The following is a 20,425-nucleotide window of genomic DNA, read 5'->3' on the forward strand; positions in this document are numbered from 1 at the left end:
ATTTCAATTAAACTAATAAGACATCATCTTCTTTTAAAATTAAGTTCAGATTTAACTCGGAACGGCCCACTGTGCACTGGAACTGGAAACAGCCTGCTTTGTAAATTTATAAAGATAGGGGTGGCTGGAAAGCAGAAGTAAACGTAGCGGCTTTGTTTTCCTGTACAGTAAGTGCAAAATGTTCAACGGTGATTTTATGAAAAAGGTATTGTAGTTTTGGTGCAGCGATTATTGTGCATACAAATAGACACCTCGGATATTATGATGAAATCAGAACCTTTATGGAACATACATACATATATGAGCAAATTGGGTACAATGGTTTATAGGTTACTACATACTATGTATATAGTTGGAGTCAACACGTATTTTCAACTTCAACATCTATGTAAGTCACAATTGCTTTAACTAAATAAAATCGAAATGCTAAGATGTATTCCGTAGTCTATAAGTCATAAAGGGAAAAACCACTTTGTATAATTTAAACTAAAAAATATTATATATATACATATCTCAGTTCTTGAGAAGAAAGCAGTTAGCAAAGGGGATCAAGTTTGTTGACAAGGTATTTTGGCTTGAGTTTTGATTTCGGTTTTAGAACTCGTTTTCGAACTGGCAAGTGTTGAAGCGCAATTAATGACGATGGAACATCTGCCATATATGTAGGGAAATTCCAAGTTCTGATGCGTCATTACAGCACAAACCTTACCCTTGGTTACCTCCATCCCAACACCCATTCTTTCGCATAGGGTTTCGTATCCCTACCCCTGAGAAAATCCACTTATTTGGTAGGGAAAACAAAATTCAGTCAACTTTTGCGCAATGAAAACTATAAAGATGGTTTTAAGAAATTTCTATTGAGCGATGATTCATCCAGAGTTATATGAAATAAATACTCTTCTCTGGTAATGCAGCTTATTTTATATGGGGAAATCCCCTAGTATTATACTTTCAATTACTAAACAGCTTGTTTTCCATTTTATAAAAACGATTATAATCTATGGGGAATCGACCAATTTGATACATAAGGTTCGTATAGTGGTTGGTAAAACATGGTATAGTACAATATTTTTATTGAACTGGTGCCAGTTGAATGGTTGGAACAGAAGCCATGACGACACGTGCTAGCAATGTATTAGAAGTCGAGTTACCCCCTGAATTTCTACCCACATGTCAACAACTTTCACGCCCCGAACTAAGAGGGTACCCTATTTTATTGTGGAGCCAGTGAGGCATTTCATTAGACATGAAGTTAGACGACATCTGCTACCGAAAAGGGAACCAATATCGCAGGACACTTGGGAAAGTGAAGGTGGGCTCGAGTTACTTTGGAGTTTGACGCATGCCCGTCACGTAGGAGGGAGGAATCTAGATGATCGCACCGGATCATTATCATGATTGCAAATGGTAACGAGGAAACCCGCAAAATGTGGGACGCGAAGGGAAGGAGGTGGAGTAGTGAACACATGTTCCTGTCGTGTGTGGGTTGCTCTTCGGATGGAATAATTAACAAGTTTAATTTAAATTTCAACCGGAAACAGTTGAAACCGAAAACGAACACGAAAACGAAGACTTCAATAAGTTCGGAGGAGTTCGCTGCACACTTACCCCACGCCACTATATGCAATTCAATCAACCAATGATTCGGTTTCAATATGCCGAGCTGAACCTCGAAAAGCCGCTTAATGTTTGAGCTCAATTATATGGCTTTTTGTGTGGGGTGCGGAGCTAGTGCCCCGCCCACTTTCCATCCCATAAACGCCGCAAAGTCGACTACAAATGGCGAACAAGGAAGTCGCACATAAAGTGCGTCTTGTTTTAGCCCCGTTGCAAATTATGTTTGGACATAAAAAACCGAAACTTTCGTGGACTACCCACTACTGAACCACTCCACTGAACCACCCACTTGGTCTGAGGGCAACCACAAAAGTTACTCTTTTATTTACCCACCGAGGGGCGAGGCCGCTGCTGCTCGATGAGGAGGAGGATGGAGTTGTGGGTTTTGGGCTCCGGGCTCTGGGATGCGGAATGCGGAATGCGGGACATGTGGCGAACAACAGGCGCAGCAAGTGTTAAGGTGGTGTTGTGGCGCCCCTAATGGAATCAGTCCCCCGAACGCGACTCCTGCCTGCCCAGATAAAACATGAAACGCTCTTAAGTGTTCCTCGCAACTGAGGTTAAACACCTCAGAGGCAACTCAGTCTGCACAAGAGCCAAGTTAAGTGGGTGGGGTTTTCTCTGGTTCCGGGGAACCCCCTTGGCAACTATGTATTCCAAACTCTGGATGTGGGCTGATCAAATTAACTCGAAGGTGGGGATCATGAACACGTTGTGAATAAACCTCAAAAAGGAAAGGATTCAAGGTGACAATTAGGGGCGCCTTAATACCTTTTACATATATTGAGAAAAGGAGAATTTAAATTGCTTTTTAGCCACATAATTCGTGAGTGCCTAAAGTCTAATTAATATGGAATTAATAAAGAAAGAAATTTATATTTCACCAGTATACTCGACTTGCTGTTTTTTGTGCTAGCTAAGATACTTTTAAAGTAATCAAAAGTAAATTCACTAGAGTTTTAACCGCTATCCAAAGTTTATAAAGTTTAGTTTCACCTTTTCAAACTCTTTCAAAATTGAATTTTCCTTGGGAGTTTCAAACGCAACTTTTCATTGCTCTAGAAACAGAATCTTTAAACTTCTTCATTGCCCACCGGCAAACAATCACTTAAGGAACCAATTATAAGATGACTAAACTCGCCAAGGGTCAATGTGTCCCATTCACCGGGCAAATCATAACAGACCATTGATACTTTAGAGCCGCTGTAACAATATGAATCTCACAGCAGAATCTCAAGAGCAAGATGGAATGGATGGGACAAAAGAAGGAAACCGAAATGCACAAATAGGCATTGAAAATGAAAACAGAGTCTTTAGTAATCTTCAGTGACACAATAAAACACAAAAAAGTAAAACAGCACTCGTATTCAAAAGGGAAAACGAACCACAAGAAGATACTGCCTGTATGCGTGAGTCAAGTAAGTGGAAATAATCGCAGACAATAGAAGAAACTGGGGGCACCACTCGCACTGCATCCGCGTCTTCGGCCTGATCTGCAGCTACTTCTCAGATACTTCTGCTGGCATGCCAAGTGAAAAGTCATATTGACAATCCCTCGAGCTGCGGAGTGCATAAAGTCAGCCCTGCAGATACAGAGTCGTTGCACTTTTTAAAGTGTCGCACTCCTCCCTGAAAAACACCCAATGCAAAGTGGACTGGGACTTTCGACTTCATTTGGAGGGCAGAGCCGGATTAACACTTAGAAACGTCGCAGTCACAGTGGCACAACTAAGTGAGTTAACTTACATGTTAAGTTTACTATTATTCTTTGGTAACTACTGGTAACTGCTTACCTGATTCATCACTACTGTTTTAAATAAAATAAACTGTTTTGCAATTTAGTTTCAAGCTTGGTGACAATTATTTAGCACCATTCCAACCACTGTGCTGCAGTCTGCAAAATTACGAAGAGTCTGACATTGACATGCTTGCCTGTTCCCGACTGAAGGCAGAAGCTCCAGCTCCAACTCCAACTGCAGCAGGGGAAAAGCAGATGCCCCTCATAAAGAACCGGGTGCAGGGATCAAGCTCATGCCCCGTGTGGGCGATGTCTGTACGAGATTGGAACTGAGATGAGATGAGATGAGATGGGATGGAGGCTTCTGGGCTGGGTCTCTGGCCAAGCTCTATTAATATCCGACTTCCTACAATTTGGTGAATGCGTAAATTGTATGTGAAAGGAAAGCTGACTTTAATGCGTCATAATTGATTCACAATGCGGAGGGCAGGGCGATGGCTTGATTGGATTAACGCAGAATGTAGCTCACGGATACTTGCTCCCATATATACCCATATAGCCACCTATACACTATATATCGGTATAGGCCACACACCCACTGCAATTGCAGCTTGACTTTCTGCCAAATTATTGATTTTCGTGGCATCTGCAGTGAGTTCATGCCGCCAGTAAAACTGTGTATCTTTGTGGGCGGTTGACTTTGCCATCGCTGTGTAGGAAACCCTTCAAAGTTCTTTTTGCCTTATTTTTCCAGCGCAATTATCCGCTTAAAATGCCAAAGCGGGCCAAAGCAGCAGTGGGCAAAGTATCTTTAAGATGCAATTCAGTTTGGGGGGAAACCCGAGCCGGTTCGACATAATTGAGCGCTGTCGCCGGGCCCTCGAAAATAAATTTTCAATTAAACGCCCATCAATGATCCGACAGCTAGTTTATCTCACAGATACGAAGACCAAGATGCTGCAGCTCTATTGCTCTAATGAAGATGATGCAGCGCATTTTGTGGGCTGCACGAGTCGAAATTAAGACAGTCAAGCCGAAGCCAGATGGACAAATGACCAGGAGATGGGTGAAGAAGTATCTGACTGATTCCTCGACAGCTGCCACGAATCGAAAGGAGAAACTATAAAAATGAGGAGAAAGAACAGCGCGTGCCAATGAACTCTGTGGTCAAAGGAAAAAGAAACTTATAACTGACCGATGCTTGGCAATTGCACATCCAAAGATACTTGTGTTACCAAATGGCATATGCTCTGCACCTCTGATTTCCAATAAGTGTCTCTTGGAAATCACAGAGCAAAAATGCAATTTCTATTTCGACAGACACTTTTCGCCTCCTGCAGTTTCTCGATTCCTTTAGTCTCGAGGGAAAATAAATTCTTAATTCGACAGCTGTCGCTGGAAATTGATCTGCCGCTGCAGCGAAAAGCGGCAAAAGTACGAGTATCTCATGGATTCACATTTGCATCGCACATTGAGTAGTGAGTGGGGAACGAACCCAAGCCGAGTCATTCATTTGATTGCCAACTCATATTTCCAAGGCGAGGGCTAAAAACGGATAAGCCCAGTTCCTTTTTTTTATCACATTTTCTTGGCTGGTGGTCCTCGCGAGTGTTTAATTAAAGTTCATCTCTCTGCGTGGGTGGCTGCAGTTTCTTTTCTGATTTTTATGTACTTCAATATTCCTATACTTATTTTTCGCTGAATTCATTTCCTTTCTGGACTTTGGGAACCAGCTTCCATTTGAATTTTTATTTCGAGGGGAAAAGCGACCGTTGTGAGCGCATTTAAATGTTAATTTTGTTTGGCTACACGTGCACAAGAAAGCAAGTAATGCCACAGAGCACTCTAAGCAAGGTAGTCGCACACGGGATACCCTGCTGCCATTTAAAAGAATCTCAGTTGAATCTTTTGTAGTACATGGCCAGCCAGTAGAGTTTACTTAGACCCTCCATATCAAAATTCATGTTTTTATGAGCTTTAGATTCAAAGGTCCACCTATGCATGGGAACTATGGTGTGGTGTAACTTGTACCCAAATTCAATATGCTTTTTGGTAGAATGGGTATAGAAACAATAACAACTGCGACCGACAAAGCGCCAAGAATATAGTGTTGAATGTCATTAGCGCTGTGCTCCGAGTTGAGGGAGTGAAATCCAGTTAAGTCGAGAACTAAAACCGAACAAAAAGTAGATAACAGCAGTGCGGGGTGGGGTTCTACACATCCGTAAGTGGCCAACTTGATGACCGGAAACGGCAACAGTTATATGTGAAGAAACACCTGAGGCTCGGCAAAGTAAACGAAGCAGCGAAGGTGGAAAACCGGGGAAAAGCTGGCCGCCGGGGGTTAGGAAAAAAGTGGCACCTTTTCTGGCTTTTCTAGCCCTCGGCGGAATTGATTGTCCACCCACGCCGAGCCTCACAATTGACGCAGCTGGGCACAGCTGCACTTCTCAAGTCTGCCTCTCAAGTTCAGGGCGAAAAATTGGCAATTCAAGCGCAAAGCTGTCAACTGGGAAAGGAAAGCCGGCGCAGATACCTCTGATTCGAGTTGGTTTCAGTGAACGGGCATGCACATGCGTTTTAAGGGGTTGGGTCAGTAAAAATATATAAAATATATAATATAGATATAGATATATATAAATACACTGCATAGATACAAAGAACGAAGTGCAAACCATACATAGTCAGCACCTTCTATCATTATAAAACAACAAAGAACTTATTACCTTTTTACCTTTGCAAATATTACACTACAGTTCTTCAAAGATCCATTATTATCATGGGGATATTTTTCCTGTGTAAACCGGGCAATTTAGCAAATGGTTAGCGACATGCGCAGATTTCTTTTGCCTTCGTTGCAAATCGCTGCAGATGCGGCGTTTAAAAATAGCCAACATGTCACCAGCCAAGCAATGAGTGCAGCAAAGGGCCTGAATAGTGCAACTGAGTGCAACTGAGTGCAACTGCATCGATGCGGCAATGAGGCAGATCGGACAGCCAACTGGCAGATTGGGGGAGTAAAAGGTACAATGTAGAGTGCTTGGATACCCTCATTGTATATCTAATGTAATTCATATTAGTACTCCTCCTCTCAAGTTTAAACCATATTATAGATATGTAGGCTTCAAATCGATTAAATTTGCACCTAATGAACTGTTAAGTGGATTATAATAATGGTAATTAAACGGAAAAGCATATTGCATAATGGGACTTGTTTTAAAGTCGTGCATTTTATTAATCTATAAAAAACCCTTAATATACTTCCATCTATTGCTGATTCAGCTGGAGTCGTTCTCAGTTTCCAGGTCGTGCATTTTGCGCGGCTCCTCCGCGGATTGCGATGCGCTTTGATTAGGCGCCCATGCGAACGTTTTGGGGCAATGGATTCACTCCAGACTTCATGTGTCGATGTTGCAGATGCCCGGTGACAATTGCAGTGGAGGGGGCGGTCCGTCGAGGGGAAGGATCTGCCACGAAGGTGCGAGAAGGAGGTGGGCGGACTGGGAGGGAGCGGCAGGGGGAGGGAAGTTGTCGTGTGCGTGATGCGCATGAGCGAAGCGTCATTGCGCCTTAAATGGGAGCAGCGCAACTTGAAAACTTGCAACACGGCTTGCAATGCTGCACTGCTGCAGAGAGAGAAAAAGTGGATGGTTACTTTTGAAATACAATTTCAGTTTTTTTTTAGATTTTAAAATACCTTTTTAGTTATTGATGAAAGCTCAAAGCATGGTGTATATGAACAAGTACATGTGCTTCGATGTGTTACAAAGGGAACTTGGATGGAAAACAAGAAAATGCTCTGTGCATTGCCCATAAAATTGGGAAGGAGGAGCACTCGAGCTGCCAAGACAGGAAAAGCCGCGGGAAGCGGGGACTTTGATCGCACGGAGTGGGCTTGCGATTTTAGACATTTCTCATTGTGCTCATTGGCAGTTGTCTGTGCAGCGATGCGTTTATTAAAGTCGGGGGTGCTGCATGGAATACGAAGGGAGTTGCAGGGAGTTGGAGGGAGGGGGCTACCCTTTATCCTCCATAAAAGTTACCTCCACCTCCGCTGACTTTATCCCTTGCCCCCTGGCGCAGTTCGCTGCCAACTGAAATTGGCATTGCCATTTTTGGTAGCTCTTTTGGGGTCGCCCCCCTTCCCCTTTTCGACATTGACAGACCCATAATTCTCGAAAGGGGTCACCCTTCGTCCCCCTTCGGGAACGTTTCCTTTTGTGAATTATTGAAATTGCGCAGTTTTTTCGATTGATCTCCGGCTGAGCTGCAGTTGCAATCGGCTTGTTTCGCTTCTGTTTTGCTTGGCTGCCATTGCAGGCAGTCGCCATTCAGGGTCAGATTCGATGTCAGACGTTGCCGGTAATCAATCAATCAGAGAAATAGCCAAGTTATCGCAGCAGCAGGAGGAGGAGCATCAGTGTTTTCCATTTTTTCTCCCACTTTCGGGAAAGCCAAACGAAAGACTTCATAGGGCCGTAGGACAGATCGAGCCAAGGGATACCATATTTATGACAGCGTCTTACACCACCAGTCACGACGGAGCCCCACAGAGATACAGCTCCCACAAACGGTTTGGAAAAGGAAAACAGACTCAAAACTTCCATGGGTACACATTCATTTAAAGCAAAATAAGGCAGAGGTCTCAAATTTGACGATGTTCAAACAATAATACTCGGAAGGGGTCATGCAAGTCGTAATTAGAACATAGTGTATACCGAGATTTAAATTAGGGGTACCTAATAGTTAGTGAGTATACTTGCAACAGAGTAGTTTAGCCAACTAACGAACTCGGGCCCATTCACATCACCTCAAATAAAAGACCGTTTGAAGCTTCGTTCTGCGGTTGGTAAGGGATGGTAAGTTAATTACTACTGAAATAAGGGGGAAATATAATTTAGGCATCCTAGTTTTAACGCCGTAAGGCAAACAGTAAAAGGTTGTATTATACCGATTCAATGCCATTATAGTGAACTCCTTATTTCGTACTCCAAGCAGGAGATCCGTACTCAAGAATTTGAAGGACTAGCGAGATGAATAAGGTTTTAATCATGTAAGGACCATCTAATTCCTTTGGTCAACTTTTTGTAAGTCCAAGCACAGCCACGGTTTTATTGATAATAGACGAAATATGATCTGAAAAATATTATCAATAATTACCAAAAATAATAAAAAATACCCCAGACCGAAAACAACGAGTCAGCACACAGCCCCTCCAAAGTGGCACGAACTGCATCGTGTTTCACTAGCCCACATAAGCCCATATCCATATCCACGTTCAGTGGCACTCAAAAAGATTTAAATTCCTCGGCAGACCACAGATTCGATCGAAAGTCAATGCCAAGTTGAGGAAACAAACAAGCCAGCCAGGAGACAGAATTCGCGCTGACTAAAAATAACACATCCACGAAATGGTGTTTTACTTGCAGTTTCACCCCTCGATGAAATTCCATGGGGAATTCGATGGAATTATAATGAAAACAGAAAATGGGACACCGCAGTCGCACTCGCACTCGCGTGAGGATGAAAAGAAATCAAAACCAAACCAAAAAACTGGGATTGTGGGGGAAATCAGAACGAAGCAAAGATCCCACAGAAATCTGGGAATAAAACAAGAAATAAAATGACACTCAACGCTCCGCTCCACGAAATCAAAAGGAGTTGTGAAGTGAAGAGAAGAGGGGCCATAAAATGGCCAATTATGACAAATTTCGAAGTGAATGCTGGTAATGCTCGAAGAGCATTTCAAACCGTTTCCACTCCAGAACCTCTCAACGTCATCATTAGCACCCGTAAAACCTCCACCGGCAGTTAAAGCTTTAAACCCATTCCCAATTACGAAGTTCCCTCTAAATGTTTGACCTGGAAACTTGGGATACCCTTGAAAAAGGTACAACTTTGTAAGAAAAAACCCAGATGCTTGAGTTTTCAAAGCAAGAGAAGTAAAGATAGTTTGGTAGCTTTTATTACACACTATTTCCGGTGGTTATCATTTGAAATAATTTTTATATTACTTTTTGAAAATAACTTATTTAGAAAACATATATGTATAATAGTTTATTTAAGCAAATTGTAGAAAACTTGTAGACTTCAGCTCAGTACTTTATATGTATTATATACTAGTTCCTATATATGTTACATTATCGTTTCATTATTTTATACAAATACAATTATAATTGAATCTTTATATATATACATATGTATAACTTTATACAAGATTTAAATTGACTTTGAACCTTCCAGAGCGCATTTTAAAATACCTGCTTTCTTTTAACAATGTAGCCCAAATTATAGCCTCTAAAATTAAGAAGGCAATCTGGCAGATCGCTAAAAAAGGAGAAGTCAATCCTCCACCAAGCATTTAGCCTAGTTTCAGTTCAATTTCCACAAAGTTCAGATTGTGGGTCAAGTAATTTCCGAGTCTTCCGCCTTCTCCAACTCCAACTTAAACCTCTTTTTCTGTTCTTTTTTTTGCAGCTCCTCCTTTTGCCAACCGATCGGCAATTATCCCGGTAACGATTTTCACGACTTTTCCTGATCTTCTTGCCAGTCGCCTGCCATCTATCTCGCCCTCTCTTTCTGTGGAACAAATTTATTTTACCTCAAAAATAACCATTAACAATTTTTCTCTGCTAATCTTTGCATCTACTGGCCTGGCCAATAACTCCCCCTCCACCCCCCGTTCCGATGCCACAGAAATCCGATCAGAGAAAGAGCACAAAGTTTTCCATTACGAAAAATTGCTTTAGGAAAATGGTTGGCAATGTATAAAAATGTCAAAGATCGCATCGTTCGAATTAATGATCGGGGCCGTGGAGAAAGAGAATGGTGCACTGAAAACAAAGGGAATCAGTTCAACCAATTAAGAAATGATTAAAAATTTAAATTTTGATTTCCTTTAAAGCAGATCCCTAAATCGATGCAAGTTTTGCTTTTAAGTTGAAAAAAGTACCTATTTTCCCTATGCTAACCCATTTAATCCTACAATTAAACAAGTTGTGTTAGTTTTTCAATGCCAGGATGTATTTGATTAAAACCATATTTAATTGTGGCATCATTCTAGCCTTGTTTCACCCAACCAGAACAACCTCCTGGGCAAGTAGGCTGAGCCACGGCTGCCAGTAGAGCGATTGCTAGAATATCAGAAGTAATACTTAGTCATCCAAAATCTAGTCTACAAAACTCACCGATGAAAGTTCCAATGTGGGCCATATTGCTTTAGACTCTAGATTTGCTTAGAAAGTATAATGTTTTCATTTTGAAACGCGGTTTTTATAGACCGAGCAAATTAGTTATGGAACATTTCTGATTTAAGATTTAGCGCAGCAAATGGGCACTTAATTCTAAATGTCAGCAGTAATTAGTACTTTAAAAATTTAAATTAAAAATTTAAACATTTTTTTATATAGTTCTTAAAGAGAACTAAGTTGCTGCTAATTAAGCAATCCGATTTAAAAAAGATTTTCCTTTAGATTTATGTTAAATTGATCTATATGCTTACCAAATTTAAAGATATATGCCAATCTTTAATTGTATCTTTCTTACCAAAGATAGCTAAATTTTCCTATGTGTGAGTGGATCGGGAAAGTGGGTGGGGATAGACCTTGGCCACAGTTTGGTAGCTGAACAGCACTTAATGACGTCATTACAAGCCAGCACAGCACGTGCTCTTCCTCCGGCGAAGGAGAAAAATGAAATAAAAATTCAAATTCGAATTCAAATTTTCAGCTCAGGGGTGTGTATGGTGTATCTAGTTTCATGAATATGCAAATTGCTGAGAATCGAGGGGGCAGGGACATGGAAGTTGGGATTGTGGTGTTGTCGTGCGTGAATTGTAAATAAATTTATTGCACCCGCGAATTTCTCTGTCTTTCGCCTGTTGTTCCTACTTGTTGGTAGGTCTACACTTTTGGTTTTAATGGTTTGCTCATGCGGAGTTTGAATAATAGTCGCAGTTGCCCCATTGTTTCTATGGGAAAAAATCATGCATATGTAATTCACGTCTGGCGAGGGTGCCAAATTATTTGGCAAATGGCGAAAATGCCAGCAATGACAAATGATTTATTAGGCCTGGGGGAAGTACTTTCCATTAGATGGGAACCGGAAGTTCTAAACTGACAATCCCCAGCGAAAATCGATTTAAGCGTACTCAAAATCATGAACTTGACAACTGTTTGAAATATTTTGAATGTCTTTAAGTTGACTTGCCATTTGAGTTCAAGTTCAGAATGTAGTCTAATAAATATTACAACTACGAATCATATGAAAATAGCTTATTGAATGCGAATATTTCGTTTCATTCTTCAAGAATAATTATCTAGAATTCACAACTTAATTATCAGGTCAGTGACCAGTGCTCTTAACAACATGAGCACATGGGAATTATTTATTTTCCGCGGAAATTAAAACATTTGAGATGCCTGCACAGCAGCAGCAACGTGGAATATATCACAATTTGTAGGGGGGCAACCCCTGTGGAAGGCATTCGATTTCGATTCCTTTGCTTCCCGAGAACTGGCCAACTGGATCCTGCTCCCGGTCATGGCCATGGTCATTAGTCTGGGCTGGACTCCGGATTCCTCCATCTGGCATTTCAATTGCAACAGATCCAGTGCGATCTAGACCTAATTGATTGACTGCGGCGCAGGAAGGTGGCGATAATATTTATGCCACGTACGATTTGGATCCTCTTGCTGCGCGCCGAGTGCAATTAAAGTGCATTTTCCATTTTCCAGCGAGAACAATGAGCAATCTTAAAAGATTTCCACGCCGCCACTCAGCACGTTTCCTTCATAAACCACAAGCACCAGCAAGTAGAAGCCAAAGATGAAGATGATGATGATGATGATGGCGGCGCAGCTGCTCCAGCTACAGTTCCAGCTTCATCCTCCTTTTTCCGAGTTTTTCACAGTTTTCAGAGAAGGAAAATTATCTCAAAGGAGAAGAAGTAGAAGGCAGCAAACGGTGTACACGAATCGCTGCAGAGGCGGAGAGAGATTGCGGTGCAAGTAACAAGTGCAACGTGGCACATTTTCGAAAGCTCCTCCGCCACTCACGATTTTCACCCCAGGAAAAGCCAGCAGGCAGCATATATTTTCCCATTCCCTCTGCTCGTCGGGACCACTGGGGGTCTACTTTATTTTCGACGGCGTTTGCAACTGGCCAAAATAATGAATTTTCAAGCCCATAAACCTTAAGATCAGCGAACGACCATAACAACTAAACTATTAAACTTTGAGGCATGTGGTTCGTAACACATATCTTAACAAATAAGGCACGTCAATTATTACTTAAATGCAACTTAAATACAACAGGAAAGATAATAAAATATTCAAAACGACTATATGCCAAGATTATATTAACCAATATTAGATGTCATAGAAGGTATCTTAATGAGAAGAAAGAGTTGCTAGTGAAACTAAAGCTTTTGCAGTTGCTGAAAATAGAGATCACTGAGGAAGAGAGGATACCATTCTAGTCGCTACGAGTTCCCACTTCACTTCAACATGATTTTCTGTGCTTCTTTTAATGGAGGATTATCCAGCAAAACAGTTGCAACAGTTGCATCCATCAACTGGAGAGCGGTGCTTTCCGTTGGTGAGGTGGTGGCCCTAACTTGGTTTCTTTTTTCCTGCCTTTTTTTCATATATTTTCTGTTAGCTGTAGTTGTCAACACAAAAGTTTGCCGACCAAGGAGGCTGGCGGGATAAAAAAGCAGAAGAAATCGCAGCAGGCGGCGCCAGTTGAATGAACTCGCCGGAAAAGCTGGTAAAAATGGTTCAGTTTCGTTGGTCGCAGAACTGTTGTATGTATGTTCTTGTTATATATTTTTGCGGCCAGGTAATGATGATGTGGCCAACGCAACGCAGCAAGTTCCCCGTGAAAGGAAACGAGGCCAGACACAAATGCTGGGGCAAAATCAGACACCGAAGGAGGGCAGCAGTATACTGCACAGTATAGCAGTACAAAGAACTGCGAGCGGCAGGAAACGGGCCACAATAGGACAACACACGGGATGTGATGCCATGCACTGGGAGAAATACGTTAACTGATCAAAAAACTTTGTTGAAAGTAGAGAAAGAAGATGTTTCGTTTTATGCAGAGTGCACTTTTAAATAGGAGATTGGAAATGGGAGGGATCGGCATCGTTCGCTGCAAAAGAAGGAGGAGCACCGGCAATTGGAACAGGAACTGTCTTTATCCCACAATCGATGGCTAGTGAGAGGCTGAAAAACCCTCCAACGAACCGAAGCCATTTGCGCAAACCATCTAGGAATCGATCGATCGGGAAGTGCGGGGGAGCTAGGCAGATCATCTGGAAACTATAAGTATCCAAACGACCAACTGCATCCAGCGGATGCAACTGCATCTACAGTGGGGAACTTTTTCATCACATGCTGGCTAACATTTGGTAGCATCTCCATTGGAGCACCATTCCTAGTCCAGCTCCGCCTGCCCAGCCTCTTCCACTTGCAAGTCAATGGCGTGTAAAATAGCTGGCGGGCATTCTCCGGACATTCGGACATTCGGACACTTGGACATTCAACGGACAGCAAACGGACCTCTTGGACACGCGGATGGACAGGCGAAGAAACCAGACGAGACGGCTGCTGGCTTTTGCATATGCACTTCGATCAGAGATGACCGATTTTAATGCAATCGAATAAATTCACTTTATAAATAATATCAGATTAAGAATTGCAAAGAGGAATCAGTAGAATCACTATGAAGTCTTAAGCAACTGATAGAGAAAAGAATTTCTAATCACCATAACTTCTTATAAAGAATATCTAATCCGATAGTTTAGGTAGCAATCTGAAATATAACAAAATTTAAATGGGTCGTATTAAAGCTGTAAGTAAGTACAAATAATAAAATATATAAAATATTATTCTATAATGACTGAAGAATTTCTAAAGTGAACTAATCCGTACACAGTATTTGCAGTAGTAGGTGAACCTCCTCCATGACCACTCCAAATCGCAGCTCATCTCTGGCAGCTGGCGGGGATCTGTGGAGCAAGTGAGCGGCAGCAATTGAGTTGATCGAGAGGGGCTGCAAGTTGCAGTTGCAGTTGCATGTGGCTGGCTGGAAATTCAGAAGTTAAGCAGACGCGAAATGCAGCTGCTGTTCGATCGGCAGATCGCCAGTTTGCGATGATCATGATTATGGCGATGATAATTATGGTGTTGTTATGGTTGTGGTTGTTGTTGCCACTTGTGCTGGATGTAGCTGTGCTAAAATTTAATAAGTGCTGAAATAATCAGCGCTGGCTTTGCTCTATGCAAACTTGTTGCAATCATTATGTGCTTTTCGTTACCTCGTTGTACTATTGTTGTACTTCTCGTTGGCCAAGTCAATGAACTTGGCAGTGCTCGTTGTGGCTCGGCTCCGTTTGTGCAATGTGTGTAATTCAAAGCGAAATTATAATGTTGAAAAAATTGTGGCCAGCGAAAAACGAGTTGTACAGTGCCCCCACTTCCACTACCCCCCTCTTTTGACAAGCTACTACTCCAATGACCCCACTTCCTAAGCCCCCAGCCCTTCGTCCCTCCTAATAATCTCTTGCAAAGTGTATAAGTGTATTTCTGATACACAGAATAAGTATTATTATATTCTATACACTAAACAAAAGCGTTGTAAATTTCAATAACATTATAACCCACCAATACTTAGTCTCATAGACTGTAAATCGAGTATTTATTATTATTTTAATTAATTTCATTTATAACATATAAACTCAAAAATGTAATTTGTACATTGTATATATATGATTTCTATTAAAATATGGATGTGACCATTGGAATATTAGAGATCACACCAAGTTTACATACAAACCCACTTACACTTTCTATATTGTATGGTATACTGATATGTAAGAGTATTCTAAATTTGGTAGTTCTTAATGCTGAAGGCATAAAATAACTTTTATGACACATAGAAAATGCTCGTTTCGCCGCACGTTGTTGTTGCCGGTAATTAAATAAAATTATGTTACAGACCTGTCCCCCTTTTTTTTCTGGAAAAAGAAGCCGCCCCAAGATGAAGAGTGAGTTGACAAACGCTGACACGCGAGAAAAAAGGGGGAAAAACACGCGAGCGAATCTGGCAAACAAACTTGTATAAAAATAGTTTTAAATGCAAAATGACATTTGACAAGGGAATGCTGGGGGAACTATTGAATGTCATGCACTTGACGTCATCTGGCCAATTGAATGGCTCATAATTTGATTAGCACTGTCTGCTAAAATGAGATACAAACTTTAATAGACTTTAAATGCACTAATATACTTTGACTATTGGTGTATTTTCCCCTATTCGGAACCCCAATAAAAAAAGGCAAAACATAAGGTCATTATTAAAGTTCTAATCCTGCTAACTCACTTTGAGATGCAACCTTACAACTCCACTATCTACCCACTTCAATCAGCCTTTATTTTCCATTTTCCAACTGCAGGGCAAATATCTCTATCACAATTGAGAAATCATCGCAGTCGAGAGATCGAAACAAATTGGATGGGCATTAGAAACACATAAAACTTCATTAAGCTCGTATTCTACTTTTCCAACTACCCACAAAGATAATAACGAACTGTGCGCAAGTGCAGCTTTTACAATTAACTCGAAAGACCATAGCACAAAGATACGAGGCCGCCAGATACAGATAGAAAGATGAACAAAAGACAAACTCCAGGAACAGCAACACAATCTATGATGAAATGACGAGGGTTTGGCCCCCAACCTGGATGTGCACTGAAAAAAATACGTAGTACAGAAAGCAGTTGAGGGAGTTTGGTATTTTAAATGTCTGGATTTTAAATGTTCTCTGTATATCTATTTATCTTTCCCCCATCTAACTCCATATCATGTCCCTCCAGAACATAACCCAATAATAATTATATACATACATACATATGTACATACAATATTTACAAAAGCTACAACTACAGAATGTTGAACATATCTTGTCATATATTTTGTTAATGATTCTCCATTATTATTTGCACAGTTATTTGCACAACAACGAAACAAAATTTAAATCTTAACCATTTTATTCCCAATTGAAAGTGCTTTCTAATAGTATTTTCTCACTGTGCACAGAGCAACAGTTGCGCCGCTTGAGAACATCCGTTTGTTGAAGTCCAGGGACGGCTTTTATTATTATCATTGTTCTGCCACGACTCGTTCTTTGGGCCATACTAGCCGCTGATGCCTCTGCTGCACTGTAAGTCGACCAACTGCGGCAACGAGAAAATGAAAAAACAAACTCAAGTGAATTGCAATCATAGGAGCCCATTCAGCAGCAGAACCAACATAAAAAACCAGAGGCAACCGACATGGAAAGCTATAAAAAAGACGAGCAACTAAAAAATAACTGGGAAAACGGCGTACAGTGATTGCTCGTAAAATATATATGTTTTTTTTTTATTATTTTGCTTTGCCATTCTAAGGAGTTTGGAAAAGGGATTCTAGGGAAACTAAGACAAAGAAATGGGGTTACCAAAAGTGATTTTATGCATGGAAAAATTAATTTTATTTTACTGACTTTCGTGCGATGATGGCTTTATAGTTAGAAACTGCATAAAATGGCTTAAAACTATTTTCATTGATTAACTAAGATTCATTTGAGCACAAACCCTCTTAATGAAGAATTGAATATACAGATTCAGATATATTATTGTCATAAAAAAAGTTACGATCGCTGTGCTATCAATGCCTGGGTCACTCAACGCCAGTGATCACTGCACTTGCAACAGTGGGTACACAGCTCCGGTTGTTTGAGGCTTTTACGCTCGTCATCGACCCCACTCCTAGGTGACTCCCCTCCCCCCGAATCCCCAATCCCCCAATCCCCAGACCCAGAGTGATAGAGCGGTTACCAAACAGAGTTTTCCATCTTTATGGCCGGGGGAATGAAATTTGATTCTCGGAAGAGTTCATTTGTAGCGGCTGGAATTGAAAATGGGCTGTCTGCGCTTGGCTCAAATCCAGGTAACTTAATTAAAGTGCTCGAGCCAGGGTTGCCGGGCATTGCAACTGCAGCTCGCAGGGTTGCCAGGGCAACTAACGAATAACAAATTACGAAAACATTACTGCCAGCCATTTGCAGTGCAATAACATCTGGTAATGGCAATGGGCGTGCTCCCAGGGGGCGTGTCCCCCGACATCGGCAGAAGTTTCTAGGCAGTTGCCACAGACAGGCTGTAAATTCTCTCTTGCCACACATTTTTCACCGCCCCACTGAGTCAGTTCCTGTTGCCTTTATTACTTTCACGTCTCGCACTGTTGTTCTTATGGCCATTGTTGCTACTCCCCCCGAAATCGAAATCCAAATCGACATCGACATCGACATTGCATCCCCGTGGGAGCTCGCAGGCGCCCGAAACTGCAATCACACCTGGGGGAAATGCAATAGTTCATATGTGCGGTGAGTAAAAATAAATAATCAAAAATTGGCAGAAATGCTAAAATAATTTTAAAATTGTATTACTGAATAATTATTTGGTGTAAATCACAAAAAGCAAGTGGTGTCATAGAAAATATCAATTAAGCAGAGTTACAGAACACGCCAAACTTCCGATACTTCTGATACATAGAATCCACGTACAAATCCGTCGTAGAATCCGTCTTCAAATAAATTGATTGATCTTAGGGAAAACAACTTCTTAAGGTAAAGATGAGAAAATCCACAGCTTTCTCTCAATTTTATTTACCCTTTAAGTTGTCACTTTTCGGACTAAAAGTAAAAACGAAACTATTTCATTGATCGCAACTGTTTTTTGGCCTTGCACATGTAGGCAAAAAGTGTAATAGAGATGGCATCACGTTAACCCGATCTGCGAAAGAGATGGCTGCAGTGGCAGTAAACAACAAATAACAAACAACAACGGGAGATACAATAACAAAGCGCAAATTGTTTGCTTTTGTTGCCGACGAGGATAAATGCATTGATTTCTGACAGTCGACAGTCGGCGGCAATCGCTTTTTTCGTGTCCACAGAAGCGTGAAGCAACTCGGAGCAAAGAAGCCCTTTGGGGTGATATCCCCTCTTCAGCCCCTCTACTGCCACCCACCCCTACCCCTACCCACCCCCTTCAAAAATCGCTCAATTGCTTATTTTCATATTTCTTTTTCAGCGAGCAAAAGCGGCATTTAACAATTGAATGTGTTTTCGACGCAAGTGCTTGAAATAATTCCCTTATTTTATTTTTAACGTTTTGCTACAGATTACAACATTGGACCAAATACATAAAAATAATTATTATAATAATATATAAGAATATTTGTTTAAATGTCTTTGATTACCCTTTCTTTGGTTCTTTGATGGAATTTAATAGTGTACACAATGTACTCGTAGTTATCTTCAACACCTTGCATAATCAATTATTTGTGACTCGCTTTTAAATCTTTAACAAAGTTCTAGGATAATAAAAAATATACATAATTTACTGACTAAAATTCGTAAGTCCTATTTGTCTAGACATCGTTTTTCTCTGAGTCTTTGTTCATAGAGCCGATTCAAAATGTATGCATTTAAAGTAATGGACTTGTGGCGCCAATTATGTAATTTTTTGAGTGGCACTGTGATACTATGTATTGTGGACATATTACTTTAAATTTGTTATTTAATCAAGTCGGAATCTTTTATTTGATAATTCAAAGTTTTTAGTTGAAGCTCTTCTTCACATCATCTTTAATATTTTCATTATATACTCTGTTTAACCAGACTGAAAAGTGTAAATAAATAAAATTAAAACATCTCCCCGTTGGTGAGTAATTAAAAAACGTTAATACAATCGGGGGAATGTGCAATACTTTTGGCCGACCGACAACCCCAATTTTGCCTGCACTTTTGCAGTAAATTTCGCCGACGACCGCAGTTGGCTTTGCGTTTTGCGTTTGAAAGGATTACGATCCGGTTTACTTGGGCTCTTCGCTGGGCGCGTAAAAAACAAAGGGGCTTAACCATCCGGCTGGTCAGCGCCCGTTTCCCAGTGGGTGGTGGGTGGTGGGTGGTTAGCTCTGATTTGCACTTGGGGTGGCTAAACCACCCCTCTGAGGCAGACTCCCCGCCCACTCCGCCGGCCACTTCATGCAAATGGCCTAACATTAAGGCGACACTTGAGTTGTGTCCACAAGCACCAAAGTAGCACATATATCACATATCTGCTCGAAACGTGTCCACTGCATTTGTAATATGTCTATAATTTCTTAATTCAGTACAGCTGTAAATACAAGAAAATCTTTAAGTGTAGAAAAAGTATAGAAATTCTTAAAGGTAATTATTTATATTAACAAGCGATGCAACTTTATAATTGCTTCTCGGCAATATTAAGTTTTAAATATTTATTTAATTTACATGCAACTACATGCGTTGTAAGCTACGTATTCGTAAGTAGCTTAAAAGATGTTTATATTCCTACATTATTTTTTTGTTTGTTCATTCCTTTATTATCAAACGAACTATTGAGCTGGCCTCAAGTGTTCCCAGCTGCATGTGAAAGACGTGCCACCCCAAATGCGGCGAATGCAAATGCAAACAATGGCCAAGGCTGCGACGGAAGAACAAGTCACGTGCTGCCCGCTCCCAAAGTTCCGAGTTCCAAGTCCCTAGTCCGAGTGTCCGTATGTCGTATCCCATATTCCTGGCATACTCGAGTTCTCCGTACTCCGTTCTCCGTTCTGGTTGTCCGTACTCCTAATAAGCGGCAAATAATTGGCAGACGAACTTGAGACTACCCCAATGGCATGGGGCACGGATTGCCAGTGGCAACTGCAATTGCCACTAAAAATCGATACCAACCACCACACGGTCACAGCCACGGCCGCAGCCACAGCCACCCTGCAGGTTGTCGATCCTTGCTGGAATGTTTGTTTGTCTGTCTCCTGGCCATCAGCCTTCCAGTCGCCTGGGGAAAAGCTGAGAGAGATACGTTCCAAATTGCAGTTCCACTGCATTGCCTTAAAGTACAGGTAAGCCATTCGATTAAAGTGTTCCTGCCCGGAATGATTAAAAAAACGTAATACACTTCTTGGCGAGCGCACTCGATATGGCGGGACATTTCCACC

The 20,425-nt window shown here is 41.2% G+C and overlaps 1 protein-coding gene across 1 annotated transcript; it reads right to left on the reverse strand.

Annotated features, from left to right (window-relative positions):
• Positions 1–10,356: 10,356 nt before the first annotated feature.
• LOC120448861 lies at positions 10,357–10,675 on the reverse strand. The gene is made up of 2 exons (XM_039631071.1): positions 10,543–10,675; positions 10,357–10,488 (listed from the first exon to the last, which is right to left on the reverse strand). Exons 1-2 carry the CDS (start codon positions 10,565–10,567, stop codon positions 10,415–10,417), a joined length of 99 nt encoding a protein of 32 aa, XP_039487005.1. The 5' UTR covers positions 10,568–10,675; the 3' UTR covers positions 10,357–10,414.
• Positions 10,676–20,425: the final 9,750 nt, after the last annotated feature.

Source organism: Drosophila santomea, chromosome 3L (genome assembly GCF_016746245.2).
Source record: "Drosophila santomea strain STO CAGO 1482 chromosome 3L, Prin_Dsan_1.1, whole genome shotgun sequence".
NCBI classification, from domain to species: Eukaryota; Metazoa; Arthropoda; class Insecta; order Diptera; family Drosophilidae; genus Drosophila; species Drosophila santomea.

Excerpts from the sequence above, each read along its gene's own strand:
- LOC120448861 (XM_039631071.1), bottom strand. The coding sequence starts at position 10,567 with ATGGCCCACATTGGAACTTTCATCG. Across the intron at positions 10,489-10,542 it reads CCACATTGGAACTTTCATCG|CAATCGCTCTACTGGCAGCC; the intron begins GTGAGTTTTGTA and ends CTGATATTCTAG.